The sequence below is a fragment of the Equus quagga genome, chromosome 5 (genome assembly GCF_021613505.1).
Source record: "Equus quagga isolate Etosha38 chromosome 5, UCLA_HA_Equagga_1.0, whole genome shotgun sequence".
NCBI lineage: Eukaryota > Metazoa > Chordata > Mammalia > Perissodactyla > Equidae > Equus > Equus quagga.
Window position 1 is genome coordinate 80,563,779 of NC_060271.1, and position 17,984 is coordinate 80,581,762.

The 17,984-nt window shown below is 41.0% G+C and overlaps 1 protein-coding gene across 3 annotated transcripts in view; it reads left to right on the forward strand.

Annotated features, from left to right (window-relative positions):
• Window positions 1-457: 457 nt before the first annotated feature.
• C5H2orf42 (chromosome 5 C2orf42 homolog) overlaps window positions 458-17,984 on the forward strand; it is a 36,266-nt gene continuing 18,739 nt past the window's right edge. The window contains exons 1-5 of one of the 3 annotated variants that reach the window (XM_046663170.1): window positions 458-505; window positions 11,483-11,766; window positions 12,151-12,985; window positions 14,182-14,292; window positions 16,740-16,844. In XM_046663170.1, coding sequence (XP_046519126.1) covers window positions 12,163-12,985; window positions 14,182-14,292; window positions 16,740-16,844 — 1,039 coding nt within the window. In that variant the 5' untranslated portion in view covers window positions 458-505; window positions 11,483-11,766; window positions 12,151-12,162. The other 2 variants (XM_046663172.1, XM_046663171.1) reach the window with 2 other exon arrangements.

Consider the following 17,984-nt stretch of genomic DNA (forward strand, 5'->3'; position numbering starts at 1 on the left):
GTAACATGTCAGAGTGTAGTGAAGGGAGAAAAAGATAACTTGATATAATCCCACAAGTTACAGAAACAGCAAATACTGCGGTGGACAAGACCTCCCTTGACAAAACAATAAATCGCAGCCGACATCTGCTACTAACTAGAAAATCTCAGGCGATTTTTGCATCAATTACTAATGGAACTCTCAGAAACACGACTCTCCCAGGCGTGAAGCAGTCGTGACCAGCCCTAGAGCTGTGTCGGTGCCTTGCGTACCAGCCAGAAGCACGCCAGCCCCAGAGAAGAACCCGAGCGTTCCACCCACCAGGTAGGCGCAGATTCCCCCACCAGATTCCGCAGCAACTCTCAAAGGCCTCCCGGAAGAAGGAACTACAACTCCCAGCAGACAACACGAGCTGAGCGGGGCGGGCCCTTGCCGCACGTGGGCGGCCCCGACCAATAGCGGCTGTTGTTACAGCGAACAGTTTGGCCGCGTTTGTAAAAGGGCCCGGCAGGCGAAGAGAGAGGAGGTGAGGGCGGTCGTCAGCGTGGGGCCCTGGGGCCGCGGGGGGGCGCAAGGCAGGTAAGCGGGCCGTGTTGACAGAGGGTGGAGACGGCGGTAGGATAAGGGCGGAGAGTTGAGGATCCCAACGGAGAGCGTGTCCAAGCAGCAGGGTGCCGGCCAGGTGATGCTTCTGCCTGGGCCTACTTAGGACCGGAAGTGAGTGGGCGCGCGGGGAGGATGCCGGGAAGCAGGTCCTCGGTGGTGCTTCCAGGGGCGGGGCGGATCCCGGAAGCGGGGCGGGCGGGGTGCGTCCCGCAGGCCCGGTACCCGGACGCGTGGCTGCAGGGCCCTGGCGGCCATTCTCTGCTTCTCAGAGACAGCGCGAGGCTGATGGCAGCACCCTGGGCCAGGACTCCGGAGGCCTGGCTTCTGGACTTTTCCCTTCCCCTCCCTGTGGTTTGACAAGGAATCCAGTAGATTCCAAACTCACGTTAGATACCCAGTGACTGTGAGATATTCATCAGATCACTGCTTCCTCTGAGCCAGTTTCTTCATCTCTAAGATGGGTAAAATAGTAGCTACTTCACAGGATCGTGGTGAGCAATACATGAGTAAATGCACGGGAAGGGCTTAATATGGAGTGTACTCAATAAACGTTAGCAAGTTTTATGTCTTACTCATGGTGATCATTCGTTCTCCACTTCCTGTGCTTCCCAAGTATTAAACAGCATCCACCACACTGTGTATATAGCTCTACAGGCAAATAGTACCTGGATGGAAACCCAGCAGTTCCAGGGAGGGTTCGTCGGTTAACTCTTCCAGTACCAGTCTCTTTACACGCTCTTGCTGAGGAGGCTTTGTGAACTCGCCGACAAGGGGAGTACTTTTGATGGGCAGGAGTTAGATAGAGGTTCTTTACAGGTTGTGTTACTTGTTTGTATATGCTTTGAATATGGAGTCTGTAATTAGTGATACTAGTACTAGATACACGTTTAAAATTCAAATAATACAAAACAGTGAAACGGAAGTGTCCCTCCCACTTTCTATTTCCCAAGTCCCAAGTCACTTCTGAGGCAATAGAAATATTCTATGTTTGTGTGTGTGTATATATATCTCCCCTGTCTTGTCTTTTTTAAACCAAGACTATCATATTATACATGAAATACTACACCTTTTTTCCACAGTCTATCTTGATATTTGTTCCTTATCAGTACATATGGGTCTGTCTGGTTCTTTTTCATGGCTTTATAGTGGCATATTGTATGGTTACACCATGATTTATTTAGTCAGCTCTTAGACCGTTTCCATTCTTGTACAATTATGGACTACCTTGCGTCGAGTACTCCTGTACATACTTTGTGTACATGTGAGAGTATAACTCATGCAACCTCAAAAGTGGAATTGCCAAGTCAAAGTGTCTTTTACATTTATTTCATTTACATTCCTTCAGAGAGCATGTTGCAGCTTATAGTCCTACCAACAATGTAGAGTGCCTATTTTTCCACCTTCTCATGAACGTGATGATAACATTTATCTTTTTATCACTTTGCCAAAGTATTGTCTTGTTTTCATTTGCCTCTTGCTTGTTGTGAGGATGTTTCGCACTTCTAAAGTCATTTTTCTTTTTTCTTTTTCGCAAGCTGTCCTTTCATGTCCTTTGCCCATTTTTCTAGTGAGTTTGTTTCTTTTTATTATTTTTGTGTAAAAATTCATTTTAGGAAATTAGCCCTTTGGCATTTACATTCCAAATATTTTTTCTCTATTTTTAGTAACAGCTTTATTGAAATATAATTCGCGTACCATAAAATCCACTTCTAAATTGTTGCAATTCAGTGATTTTAGTATATTCATAGAATTGTACAAGTTTTCATCACCCCGAATAGAAACCTCACACTCCTTAGCTGTGACTCCTTGGTCCCTGGTAACCACTAATCTACTTTCTGTGTCTGTGCATTAGCCTATTCTGGATATTTCACTTAAATGGAATCATACATGGGGCCAGCCCGGTGGCACAGCGGTTAAGTTCACGTGTTCCCGCTTCAGCAGCCTAGGGTTCGCCTGTTTGGATCCCGGGTGCAGACATGGCACCACTTAGCAAAAAGCCATGCTGTGGCAGGCGTCCCACATATAAAGTACAGGAAGATGGGCATAGATGTTAGCTCAGGGCCAGTCTTCCTCAGCAAAAAGAGGAGGATTGGCAGTGGTTAGCTCAGGGTTGATCTTCCTCAAAAAATAAATAAATAAATAAAAATAAATGGAATCATACAATGTGTGACCTTTTTGTGTCTGGCTTCTTTCACTTAACATGATATTTCAAGGTTTATTTTTCCATGTTGTAGCATGTATCAAAACTTCATTCCCTTTTGTAGCCAAATAATATTCCATTGTATAGATATACTACCTTTTGTTTATCCATTCATCAGTTGAACAACTGATGATAAATCAAATGGATTGATTCTACTTTCTGGCTATTATGAATTACACTACTATGAACATTCATGTACAAACTTTTATATGTTTTCTATTCTCTTGATAGTCATATGGTAACTTTTTTTTTTAAGATTTTTATTTATTTTTTTCCTTTTTCTCCCTAAAACCCCCCAGCACATAGTTGTATATTCTTCGTTGTTGGTCTTTCTAGCTGTGGCATGTGGGACGCCGCCGCAGTGTGGTCCGATGAGCAGTGCCATGTCCGCGCCCAGGATTTGAACCAATGAAACACTGGGCCGCCTGCAGCGGAGCACGCGAACCTAACCACTCGGCCACAGGGCCAGCCCCACATGTGGTAACTCTTTTTAACATTTTGAGGAGCTGTCAATTTTCCAAAATGGCTGCAACATTTTACAGTACCATCAATGATGTATCAGGGTTCCAGTCTTTCTACATCCATGCCAACACTTGTTATCATCTGTCTTTTTTAGTCATCTTAGTGGCTATGAAGTAGCACCTTGGTGTTTTATTTTAATATTACTTTTATTTATTTGTTTTTATTTTATTTTTTTTTTGAGGAAGACCAGCCATGAGCTAACATCCACTGCCAATCCTCCTCTTTTTGCTGAGGAAGATTGGCTCTGAGCTAACACCCATGCCCATCTTTGTCTATTTTATATATGAGACACCTGCCACAGCATGGTTTGATAAGCAGTACATGGGTCTGCCTAGGATCCAAACTGGTGAACCCTGGGCCTCTGAAGCAGAGCACACAAACTTAACCACTCTGCCACTGGGCCAGCCCCCCTTGGTGTGATTTTGATTTGCATTTCCTTAATGACATGATGTTGAACATCTTTTCATGTGCTTATTAGCTATTTATATACCTTCTTTGAAGAAATATCTATTCAAATCCTTTGCTCACTTTTTAATTGGGTTATTTGTCTTTTTATTGTTGAGTTGTAAGTGTTCTTTCTATATTCTGGATACAAGTCCCGTATCCTAAGTATGATTTGCAACTATTTTCTTCCATTCTGTCGGTTATCTTTTCACTTTCTTTTTTTTTTTAAGTGTAGAATTCTTTTTCCCCCTCTGTGGTGAGGAAGACTGGCCCTGAGCTAACATCTGTTGCCAATCTTCCTCTTTTTTTCTCTCTCCCTAAAGCCCCTGTGCATAGTTGTATATCATAGTTGTAAGTCATTCTAGTTCTTCTGTGTGGGATGCCACCACAGCATGGCTTGCTGAGAGGTGTGTAGGTCCACACCCAGGATCTGAACTGATGAACCCCACACTGCTGAAGCAGAGCACAAGAACTTAACCGCTTGGCCTCAGGGCTTGCCCCTATCTTTTCACTTTCTTGATGGTGACCTTAGAAGCACAGATGTCTTAATTTTGATGAAACCCAATTTGTCTATTTTTATCTTTTGTCACTTATGCTTTTAGTATAATATCGAAGAAACCATTGCCTAATCCAAGGTCACAAAGATTTACTCCTATGTTTTCTTCTAAGAGTTTTATGGTTTTAGCTCTTACATTTATGTCTATGATCCATTTTGAGTTAATTTTTGTATACAGTATGAGGTAGAGGTCCAGCTTCACTCTTTTGCAAGTGGATGTTCAGTTGTCCCCGCATGATTTGTTGAAAAGACTGTTCTTTCCCCATTGAATGATCTTGGCATCCTTGTCAAAAATCAGTTGACTGTAAATGTGACAGTTTGTTTCTGAACTCTCTATTTTTTCCATTGATCTGTATGTCTGTCCTTATTCCAGTACCACATTGTCCTTTTCCCCTGCCCAGCTTTATTGAGATATAATTGACCTATAACATTGTGTAAGTTTACGGTGTACAACATGTGGATTTGATACATTTATATATTGCAAAATGATTACCACCCTAGCATTAGCTAACAAGCCATCACGTCACATAATTACCATTTCTTTTTTGTGGTGAGAACATTTAAGATTTACTCTCTTAACAACTTTCAAGTATATCATACAGTATTATTAACTATAATCACCATGCTGTAAATTAGATCTCCAGAACTTAATCTTATAACTGGAAGTTTGTAGCCTCTCACCAACATCTCCCCATTTCTCTCACCTCCCGACCCCTACCAACCACCATTCTATTCTCTGTGTCTATGAGTTCCACTTTTTTAGATTCCACATAGAAGTGGTATCACACAGTATTTGTCCTTCTCTGTCCACATTTTCTTAATTACTGTAGCTTTATAGTAAGTTTTGAAATCAGGAACTGTGAGTCCTTCTACTTTGTTCTTCTTTCTCAAGATTGTTCTGGCTTTTCCAGGTCCTTTACGTTTCCATATGAATTTTAGGATCATCTTGTCAATTTCTGCAAAAAGTTATCTAGAAATTTTTTTTTTATTTAAAGATTAGCATCTGAGCTAACAACTGTTGCCAGTCTATCTTCTTTTTTTTTTTCCTGCTCTTTCTCCCCAAATTCCCCCCGTACGTAGTTGAATATTTTACTTGTGGATCCTTCTGGTTGTGGCATGCGGGATACTGCCTCAGCATGGCCTAATGACATCTGTTGCCAATCTTCCTCTTTTTTCTTTTCCTCCCAAAGCCCCCCGTGCATGGTTGTATATCCTAGCTGTAAGTCCTTCTAGTTCTTCCATGTGTACCACCGTCACAGCATGGCTGCTCACAGACAGATGGTGGTGTTCCGCAACCTGAAAACAACCCCCGGGGTGCCAGAGTGGTGAGAACGCTGAACTTTAACCAGTAGGCCATCAGGGCTGGCTTGGTAACTCACTGTGGTTTTAACTTGCATTTCCCTAGTGAATAATGATGTTAAGCAACATTTCATATGCCTATTTAGACATCTGCTTATCTCTTTGGGGAAACAGTTATTCAAATATTTTGCCCATTTTAAAATTAAGACCAATTATGCTTGATTAAAATGAAAATGAACACTTCCTGCATAGAGAAAAGCACCATAAACTAAGTCCAAACACTTAGAAAATAAACTGAGCAACAAAAGTTGTGTAAGACTTGTACACTGAAAGCTACAAAACGTCATTGAAAGAAAATAAAGATCTAAAGATAGGAAGATAGTCCATGTTCATGGACTAGAAGATTTAATATTGCTACGATGGCACTACTCCCCAAGTTGATCTACAGATACAATGCAATCTCTATCAAAATTCTAGATATGGGCCCGGCCCCAGGGCCCAGTGGTTAGGTTCACGTGCTCCACTTTGGTGGCCCAGGGTTTTGCTAGTTCGGATTCTGGGCACGGACATGGCACCGCTCCTCAAGCCATGCTGAGGTGGCATCCCATGTGCCACAACGAGAAGGACTCACGACTAAAAATATACAACTATGTACTGGGGGTGCTTTGGGGAGAAAAAGGAAAAATTAAATCTTTAAAAAAAAAAACGAACAAAACAAAAAAAAAAGCAAACAAACAAAAAAACCACAGTGAGATACCACTCACACCCACTGTAATCAAAAGGCTGTAATCAAGAAGACTGTAATACATGTTGGCCAGGAAGTGAAGAAACAGGAACCCTTTTATGTTGCTGGTGTGAATGTAAAATGGTACGGCCACTTTGGACAACGGTTTTGACATTTTCTTTAAAAATTAAACATAAACTTACCATATGACCCAGCAATTCGACTTCTAGGTATCTGCCCAGGAGAAATGAAGACATTTGTCTACACAAAAATTTGCCGTGTCAGTGTTCTCAGCAGCACTGTTTGTAATAGCCAAAGATTGTAAACAATTCAGTGTCTGTCAGATGGGTGAATGGATAAACAAAATGATGCTCGGCGGTGTACAGGGATGAAGTACTGATACGTGCTGCAGTGTGGTGAACTTTGAAAACATCATGTTGAGTGAAAGAAGCCAGACATAAAAGGCCGCTTATTGTATGAGTCCACCTGTATAAAATGTCCAGGAAAGATAAATCTATGGAGACAGAAAGCAGATTAGTGATTGCCTCGGGGTGGGAATGGTGACGAGCTGCAAACAGCAAGAGAGATCTTTTGGGGATGATTGGAAGTGTTCTAAAACTGGATTGTAGGGATGGATACCCAGCTCTATAGACTTCATAAATGTCGTTGAATCATACACTTAAAATGAGTGAATTCTATGGTTTGTGATGTATATCTTAATAAAGCTGTTTTTTTAAAAAAAAAATTATATACCCAGGAAAAATTTAATCAATATTTTGTGGATTCTGGGTTTTGTGTTATTTAGGCCATCTTCACTCTGATATCCTCTAAAATTAAATGTTTTAAAATTCCCTTCATTTATTTATTTATTTATTATTATTTTGTGTGTGTGTGTGAAGAAGATTGGCCCTGAGCTAACGTCTGTTGCCAATCTTCCTCTTTTTGCTTGGGAAAGATTGTGGCTGAGCTAACTTCTGTGCCAGTCTTCCTGTATCTAGGATGCTGCCACAGCCTGGCTTGATGAGCAGTATGTAGGTTCGTGCCCGGGATCCAAAACTGTGAATCCCAGGCCACCGAAGCAGAGTGCGCAAACATAACCGCTATGCCACTGGACCAGCCCCCCAAATAAATTAAGAAAACTAGAAGCAATGTTCAGAATCTATTCTACTGAAATGATTACATCTATGCATTAAGATAAATATTGAGGATGTTCCTTGCAGCATTGTCTAGAACTAAGAACACACTGGTAGAGGTAGTTACACTATGGTATATTCACACTACAGATTATCGTACAACCATTTAAAAAGGTGTGCTGACATGGAAAGAAATCTATGATAAAATGTTCAGTGACAAAAGCAAACTTCAGAGCAATGTGTCTGATTCCGTTTTTCTAAAAACAAAAACCTACTTCTGTGCATGTATTTGTTTATTTATAAACGTAAAGAAAATAACCTGCTGGATATATGCCAGCCTGTTAACTGTAGTTACTTTTGAGGAGTGGGGATCTGGTGTGCCGGGTGGCGGGGGTGGGATATGGGGATGGTGGTGGTGGTAGGAATGGGACTGAAAGGGGTCTTTAGCTTTTTAGTCTGCTTTTGCATTATAATTTTGTAAGGTGACTGTATTATTTTTTTAAAATTAAACTATAAAATGTATGTGGTAAAAAGTTTCCCTCCCACACTTGTCCTCTGTTTGCCGATAAGGTAACTACACTTATTAGATTACTCTTTTGGAGATTTTTAAAAAATATTTGTATTTCAGGGCCTACCCGGTGTGTAATGGTTAAGTTCGCATGCTCTGCTTCAGCAGCCCAGGGTTTGCAGGTTCAGATCCCAGGCACGGACCTACATAGTGCTTGTCAAGCCATGCTGTGGTGGTGTCCCACATACAGAATAGAGGAAGACTGTTAGCTCAGGGACAATTTTCCTCAAGCAAAAAAAAAGAGGAAGATTGGTAACAGATGTTAGCTCAGGGCCAGTTTTCCTCACCAAAAAAATAAACAAATAAAAGTGGTGGGTGAGACAATTGTGCATATCTAAAAAAAAATTTGTATTTCAATTACAAAGTAATATAAATATGTATATATATATATATATATATATATATATATATATAGTTTTCCCCTTCTTTTTATACACAGTTGACAACATATTATACATGCTGTTTTACACCTCGCTTTTCCACTTAATATTTCTTAAAGATCTTAAAGACCAATACATAAAGAACTTCCTCAATCTTTTTTAAAATAGCTGTAAAAGTATTTTTTTAAGTATTCCGTTATAAGGATATGCCATAACTAATTTAACCAGTTACTTTTTGATGGACATTAGGTTGTTTCTCATGTTTTGCTGTGACTAAAATGCGTCAGTGAATAGCCTTATATGTCCCTCATTTTACATGTGGGAGTATGTATGTAAGATAAATTCTTATTAGTGGAATTTCTGGGTCTAAAGGAATATGCAGAGAAAACATCAGACAAGCCCAGATTGAGGGACATTCTATAAAATACCTGACCAAAATTGTCAAGATTCTGAAAAACAGGGAAAGACAAACTCATAGATCTGAGAAGACTAAGGAGACGAGGAATAAATGCAGCGTGGCATCTTGGATTGGGACCCGGAACAGAAAGGGGATGGAATCTGGAGTTTAGTTAGTAATGACCTACCAAGGTTGGTTTCTTAGTTTTGACAGCTGTCCCCCAGTAGTATATGATGTTAACACTGGGGGAAACTGGGTGAGAGGTATCTGGGAACTCTCTATTCTATCTTTGCAACTTTTCTGAAAATCTAAAATTATTCTAAAATAAAAAATGTATTCTTAAAGAAGGGCACTAGTGGAAAAACTGGTGAAATCCAAATAAAGTCTGTAGTAGAGTTCATAGTATTGTACCAATATTAAAACCTTAGTTTTGACAAATGTCCCATGGTTACTTGAGATGTTAACGTTTGGGGAAGCTGGGTGAAGGGCATGTAGGAACTCTGTACTATCTGTGTACCTTTTCTGTAAATCTCAATTCCAAAATTAAAAGTTTTTTTAAGAAGGAAATATGCCTTTGTAATTTTGAAAGATAGTAACAAGTTGCCCGCTACAGAACATAATTAAAAAAGTAAAAGAAAACCTAAGAGGAAAGAGTGGCATGCCCGTGAGGATGCTGACCTCCGGTGCCGTAGGGCTTCACCACAACTGGCAAAGCAATTCCTCGCTTAAGGAGCAGAAGTTCTTCTTTTTTCCCACTTTAATGATAAGTTAAATCAGCATCATCAACATAATTTTTTTAATTGATTAATTTTTTGCTAAGCTCTTTCATATATAATTGTGTGTGTGTCTGTGTGTGTGTGTATATATATTTTTTCCATTATGCAAATGATAAAAAACCTGAGCTCGGAAGTTAAAAGACTCGGTCACGGAAATAATTGATGGTAAAGGGCGAAAACTAATTTTGCCATCTTTTGACTTTGGAACAACATGGTCTTCTAAGAACACGTTTGGCTGAATGGGAATGCCTACCAGAGAAGCTCATTGAGCTGGGAGGAAAATGTGTAAACAGGCTAATGCCTCTAGATCAGTGGTTTTTAACTGGAGTGATTTTGCCCCCAGAGGACATTGAGCAATAGCTGGAGACATTTTTGTTTTTTCACAACTTGGGGAGGAGGGATGGACTGCTACTGGCATCTAATAGGTAGAGACCAGGGATGCTGCTAGCATCCTGCAATGCATGGGACAGCCCCCAGAACAAAGAATGATTCAGCCCCCAGTGTCAGTAGTGCCAAGGTGGAGAAAGCCTGCTGTAGATCATACGTCACAAAGCTTTATTCACTTAGTGAATATTACAGTTGGGGATTAGTTCACAGCACCACTGAAAAGATGGGCATTCCTGGGCTATTCTTATCTGTACTTTCCAGTTTTTTAATCAATGGACTATAGAAAATGAGAAGGGAAAATATTTTGTTGAGACCATCGGGGGGAAAAGCAGTGCTCACAGCCTGTTTCAAAATCGCAAGCAGATTCCCTTTAAAAAAAAAAAGCATTAAAATGAGCTTTAGTTAATAATATACATGCTGAACTGATGCTTGCAACTTACTTTGAAATGCATCAAAATACAAGAGGGATTGGGGGCCAGCCAGGTGGCGTAGTGCTTAAGTTTGCACTTTCCAATTTGGTGGCCCAGGGTTCACTGGTTGGGATCCTGGGTGTGGACCGCTTGTCAAGCCATGCTGTGGCAGGCATCCCGCATATAAAGTGGAGGAAGATGGGCATGGATGTTAGCTCAGGGCAAGTCTTCCTCAGCAAAAAGAGGAGGATTGGCAGCAGATATTAGCTCAGGGCTAATCTTCCTCAAAAAAATAAATAAATAAGAGGGATTGGGCCAGTCCAGTGGCTTAGCAGTTAAGTGTGCGTGCTCCAGTTCGGCAGTCTGGGGTTCGCTGGTTCAGATCCCTGGCATGGACCTATGCACTGCTTATCAAGCCATGCTGTGGTAGGCATCCCACATGTAAAATAGAGGAATATGGGCACAGATGAATGGAGAAAGGGATCGATACATAGGTATGTAATAAAGCAAATATAGTAAAATGTTAATTATAGAATCTAGTGGGTGGGTATATGGAAGTTCACTGTATAATTGTATTTTTTTATATGTTTGAAAATTTTCATAATATTGAGGGGAAAAGCAAAAGCAGAGATTCACACTCTTTTTGGCAGACACTGTGGGTTAGTGGAAACCACATTGCTGATTTCGTTGGGGGACCTCAGGCAAGTTAGTTAACTTTTTAATTTTTATCTGAAGAGCAGTTGTTGTCTGGCTCAAATGAGATGCTAATATTGTGAGGTTCAAATGAAATAATGGGAATGCACTTTGAAAAGCATAAAGCGCTCTAACAGTGTAATGCATGACTAGGAGGAAGGCTGAGGGTTTGACCAATTACATACCCTGGCTCTAGGGGTTCCTGACAACTCCCTGTGTGATGACGTTAGCACTGTTTGACCTTCTTGCAACTGGAAGGACAAAACACTTAACTACTTGCATAAAAATTTCTGTCAAATATTGCTCAAATATTTGTGAGAGACTTAGATTCCTATTGTATCTGATTTCTAAGAGGAAAGCGTTATCCTGTCTTTGTATGACTTTAACATGTTTTCTTGTTTTACTTAGAGACTGCCAAGACCTCCACTGGGAGCACTGGGAATCTTCTTTGACTGTGGGACACTGGGCAGGAGCTTTGCCACTGGCTGGCCAAGAAGAGGGAGGCAGAATGTCTGCATCGCTTCACCACAGAGTTCAAACTTCAGAAGACATTGGGTTAAGCAGTATCATTTACCCTGCAAGTGATTATGTCTTCGCCTGTGCTCTATGATCCTCACAAACTAACGAAACACCTCTTAGGTCTTATGAATTCAGGTTACACTGTTTTCCAGATGCACTGGCAGCTGATGCAGGTAGGATTGGACTGGGTTTTGTGGGGAGTGGTGGAAGGGGGAGAACTCATCTTTCCCATTTTCAGTCCTCGCTCAAGTTAAACATGTGTGCATAGAAAGGTTAGGTAACTAATCTAGGTTGTTGTATAGAACAGGACTGAACCTAGAAAAATGCTTTGGTTGTTACATTAGGACTTTTAAAAATATGTAGAGATATGAAAGGCAAAGTTTTCTCCCACTTTTTTTTTGAGGGTTTAAATTGATGTTCTGTTTGAGGGTGCAATTGAAAATGGCAGGTAGCTTCTGTACATTTCACTTTCTGTACTAAATATCGTAAGTGATTTTAACTTTGTGTGTGTGTGTGTGAATGTATGCATGTCCTGATGGGCATATTGACTTTTCTAGGGCCTGTGAAAAATGGAACCAAACTCTCTGAGGACTAAAGTCCCAGCTTTCTTATCTGATTTGGGGAAGGCCACACTGAGGGGTATCAGAAAGTGTCCCCGATGCGGCACCTACAATGGAACCCGGGGCCTGAGCTGTAAGAACAAGACATGTGGAACCATATTCCGCTATGGTGCGCGGAAGCAGCCCAGTATTGAAGCTGTCAAGATCATCACAGGCTCCGATCTGCAGGTCTACTCAGTGCGGCAAAGAGACCGGGGCCCGGACTACCGCTGCTTTGTGGAACTAGGTGTCTCAGAGACAACAATCCAGACGGTGGATGGGACGATCATCACTCAGCTGAGTTCTGGACGGTGTTATGTCCCCTCGTGCCTGAAAGCTGCCACCCAGGGTGTTGTGGAAAACCAGTGCCAGCACATCAAGCTGGCAGTGAACTGCCAGGCAGAAGCCACCCCTCTGACCCTAAAGAGCTCGGTCCTGAACGCAATGCAGGCCTCCCCAGAAACCAAGCAGACCATCTGGCAGTTGGCCACAGAACCCACGGGTCCCCTGGTACAGAGGATTACTAAAAACATTTTGGTGGTGAAATGCAAGGCAAGCCAGAAGCATAGTTTGGGGTATTTGCATACATCCTTTGCGCAGAAGATCAGTGCCAAAAGCTCGCCCGAGCGCCGTTTCTTCTGCTCATGCCAGACTCTGAAATCACACAAGTCGAATGCCTCCAAGGAGGAGGCAGCCCAGAGATGCATTCATTTCTTCGCTTGCATCTGTGCCTTTGCCAGCGACGAGACATTGGCGCAGGAGTTCTCAGACTTCCTAAATTTTGATTCCAGCGGTAGGTGGTATGGTTGACACACTTAGTCTGTTTTTCTAAAATGGCAATGAAAGAGTTCCACTGATGGCATTTGGAGATTGTCCTAGCAGCCCTCAGAAGCAGTTGCTAGATAATTCAAGTGAAAAGCATTCCTTCTTTTAATCCCAGTCAGCACACTTGGATAAAAGTTGGTTGGTTGGTTGGTTGAAATTAACGATCAAGAAACTCGGGTATTTTCATTGAGATGATGAATCTAGCAAAGTTAGCTTTGCTTTGATTTTTTTTACTCTTCCATGGATGCCCCGTGTTAATAAAAACAAAGAACCAAAAAATCCCTTTTATTTTGGCTTGCTTGCTGGTTTCTTTTTCTTTTTATTCTTTTTTTTTTTTTCTTCTGGAAAATTAGCCCTGAGCTAACATCTGTGCCCATCTTCCTCTACTTTGTATGTGGGACGCCTGCCACAGCAGGGCCTGACAAGCGGTGCATAGGTCCACACCCAGGATCTGAACTGGCGAACCCTGGCCACCAAAGTAGAATGTGCAAACTTAACCGCTGCGCCACTGGGGTGGCCCCCTCTTTTTTTTTTTTTTAAAGATTGGCACCTGAGCTAACATCTGTTGCCAATCTTCTTTTTTTTTTTTCCTTCTTCTCCCCAAAGCCCCCCAGTACATGGTTGTGTATTCTAGTTGTAGGTCCTTCTGGTTGTGCTATGTGGGATGCTGCCTCAGCATGGCCTGATGAGCAGCACTGGGTCCACGACCAGGATCCGAACCAGCAAAACCCTGGGCCCAAGCAGAGCATGCGAATTTAACCACTCAGCCACAGGGCCGCCCCACTTGCTTGTTTCTTATCTTTGAAGATGGGGGAAACCAGTACCTTGCTCAAAAGACCTTTAAAAGTTTCTAGATCAAGACTTTTGTTGTTAACATACTTTTATCTTGTAAATGCTTTTATTTTCATTTCTTACTGGTCTTTAGTTGGCAGCAGCTCCCGACTTTTTAGCTTTACATTTCTCTGTAGAGCCTTCCATCAAGTTAACGGTCTATCAACAAAAACATGTTTTAGGGAGTTCTTTAAAGGAACTTATTTTAACTCAGGCGGTCGCTCCATAATTTGTTTTGGGGATTTGGATTTTTATAAATTAATTTTTCTCTAGGTAGGGGCCCATACTGACTCCTGGATAGTGTTAATAATTCAGAACTCTGTTATATTTTAGGTCTTAAAGAGATGATTGTGCCCCAGTTAAGTTGCCACTCAGAATCAACAGTATCAGCTTGTGAGTCAACGGCCTCAAAGCCAAAGAAGAGGAAAAAGGATGAGGGATCTGGTGAGATGCTGTTTGGTTTCTTGGTTTGCTTATTTGTTTGGTGGTGTTATCTTGAGACATTATTTTACTGTGTATTATGTGTTTCACTGAATCTCAGCCATTACATGAAAGACTTTTTATGGGTTTTTTCCTGAAAAAAGTTTTACCCTCCATTGATGATTCTTTGTCAGGTCAAGCTAAGCATTGGTTCTGCTGGCCAAGAATAAGATCCAAGCAGGCTCCACTTTTATTCTTGTGTGTGTTTGTTTATCCCCTAAACACTCAGAGTAGTCTTAGACCTTAATCTATCTTAGGACAGTGTTATGAAGTTTTCATCCATAGTGTGTTTTAAAAAAGACTTGTGACAATGGTTAATTATTGTCATTTGCACTAATTTAGGAATATACTTGCATTTTCAGCATGTGGCACCATATATGTATATTTTTTTCGTTTTCAAATCACATAGTACTAGCGTCAGTTAAAGACTCATATAAATCAATATGAAATGCTGAAGTGCCCTAGTAGATGTGTCAACAGACCTAGACTCTACACAAAAGGGAAATATTATCTGGTCCACACGTGTGGGACAAACTCCAGACTCACTCGTGAACAGAGGACTGCAAACATTTTAGAAATGCAAAATTAAAACAAGGCACTTTTTGCTACCAAATTAGCAAATATTTTTTAAATGACGCAACCATAGGCAGAGGTGAATCAGGGCTCTTCAGCATGGCTAGTGTCGTGTAAGTTGCTATAACCATTTGTAAAAGTAATTTGCAGTATCTGTTAAGAGCCTTAAAAATGTTCCTACCCATAGGGAGTATTGCTGGAGGGGGTCAGGTGGTCATGACAGGCGTTTTGGTGCTGGGAAGTTGGAGAAAGATAGAGAAACAAAGTGACATGGTAATTTCTGTGTTTTTGAGAGGTAATTCTGGCAGCAATGTAGAGCAGAAATTGTTGTTAAATTTTACTTATTGGTCTTTCCTACAAAAACTTGAAATTCAAGAAAAATTTTCTTTTTTTGAGGAAGATTGGCCCTGAGCTAATATCTGTTGCCAGTCTTCCTCTTTTTGCTGGAGGAAGATTGTTGCTGAGCTAACATCTGTGCCAGTCTTCCTCTATTTTATGTGGGATACCTCCACAGCATGGCTTGACCAGCAGTGCTAGCTTCAAGCCCAGGATCCGAACTGGCAAACCCCAGGCCACCAAAGTGGTGCACATGAACTTAACCACTATACCACCAGGCCAGCCCCAGTAGTTCCACTTCTAAATAATCTTTTTTAAGAAAATAATCCTTGGTATAGGAAAAGCATTTTGTTCAGAGATGCTCATTTTATGGTTATTTATAATACTGAAAAATTACAAACAACTAAAGGGCCAACCACTTAGGATACTTAAATGAAGCATGATAAAGCCACTTGGTAGACTATCCAGCAGCCATTACAAATGATTATAAAGAATTTGGGGACAGGCCAGCCTGGTGGCGCAGCAGTTAACTTCACATGCTCTGCTTCAGTGGCCCGGGGTTCACCAGTTCAGATCCCAGGCACAGACTTACCCACCTTATCAAACCATGCTGTGGCAGGCGTCCCACATATAAAGTAGAGGAAAATGGGCACAGATGTTAGCTCAGGGCCAATCGTCCTCAGCAGAAAGAGGAAGATTGGGGGCAGATATTAGCCCAGGGCTAATCTTCCTCAAATAGAAAAAAGAATTTGGGGAAGTGTTTCAATCACTCGTGTAGCCAGATAAAGTCAGAATGGCCAGTTGAACTTGAAGTTCAGATAAACAATGAGTAATTTTTTAGTATAAGTAGCTCCCATGCAATATTTGGAATGTACTTATACTAAAAATTTATTCATTTATTTGAAAGTTAAAAAACAAGTTTTTGGCTAAATCTAGCAATCCTGGGGCCAGTCCCGGTTGCCTAGTGGTTAAGTTCGGCATGCTCTGCTTCAGCAACCTGGGTTTGGTTCCCAGGTGCAGACCTACACCACTCGTCTGTCAGTGGCCATGCTGTGGCAGCAGCTCACTTACAAAAAGAGGAAGATTGGCAACAGATGTTAGCTCAGGGCGAATCTTCCTCAGCAAGAAAAAAAAAAATCTAGCAATCCTGGTATATAGAATCATAGTTACTTAAAATCATAAAACCAGCAAAACTGTTCACACAAAAGAAAATGAAAGATAGTTCACCAAAAAATTAATAGTGATTGTCTGAGAGGAGGGAGCAGTGGAGGTGAATTTTTTTCTTCCTTTCACTTCTGGTTCCTCCACACAATTTCCTACAAACAGTGTAAGAAACTGAAAATGTTATATATAATGGCTAATGCTAATTCCTACTAGAAACTAAAGCTAACTTAGAAATTAGCAAAGACTTTTCATACGTTTTAGACTCTTCAGAAATTAAAATCAAATCGAGTTGTATTCTGCAGAAATGTTGTTAAACCCTATAATGATTTGTGGTTTAGGTGCACAGACGAACAGTTCACTGTTGCCGCAAGATGCAGTGAGCAGTAATCTAAGGAAAAGCGGCCTGAAAAAGCCTGTGGTTGCTTCTTCGTTAAAAAGGCAGGGTAAGTCTCCCCTCCCCAGAATGGGCTGAAGAGAGGGAAGAGCATCCAAAAGAAGCCCAAAGCAACGTGAGCAAACGACATGTTGCATGTTGTCCCCCAAGGAGTGCTGACGCTCCAGACACTGAGGCTGAGGTCTGTCACACGACTTAGTGTGTAACGTGGTCTCAAACCATGCTCAGCTCTAAATCGTGCCTTCTAAATAACGAATGTAGCAAAAGTGATGGACGTGTTTGGCCGCGGCTATCTTTGTAGGATATTTTCCTCTTGTTGCTTCTTACCCACATGCAGTTGAGGTGGAGATTCAAAGTTGAAGAAGAAACAGATTTTACAATCATGCAAGGGTAAATATTTGTTGAGAAAGACAAATATAACCTGTTCTCCAGAGTTAGTGAGGCTTGAAAATATACCTAAAAGCAACTGCATGGCTGTCATTCTAAATTTACCAGACAGAATGACTTAATTTGAACACAACTTCAATATTTATGTGTGTCACTTTTCTGCTCAGAATGATTAAGCTTATACTTTTGGAGATCGGCATTTTCTTAACTCTCCTTATACATTGTAAAAAAATAGTTCCGTTTTGGTCGTATTTATAGAATACTTGCTGTGATATGGGTAGGTGACTAAACACTAGATGTTTTTATGCTGCTCTCATACTCTGGTTTGGAAGATAAGACAAATACATAAATAGCAAACAATACAAGACCAAATCTTAATTAACTGATTAAGAACTTATACATTCCAGGAATAAATACTTTTGGAGGGTCAGGAAGTAAACAGATCAACTGTATCAGGCAGAAGATTTTTAACAAATTTGTATCACTTCCTTTGGCATCAAGAAAAAGGGAAATAGCTTTTAATCCAAATTATCACTATATGCATTTACCTATGAGAATTTTAATTTCAAATGAATAGTACTTATAGCTTCATTATCTCTACAAAAGGGAACATTCTTCAGGCATGTGAAGGCGTTTCAGGAGAAGGAAGGGAGTAGAATGGTAGGTCTGTGGGCGTACAGACATATTGATTAGGAGTAGGGCCAATTCATAGATTCCTAAAACAGCCATACAAGGCCCTTCTTCAGTTTGCAGGTTAGTGTTGACAGATGGCAAACTTTCTGTGGTTTGTAATCTTGAACCT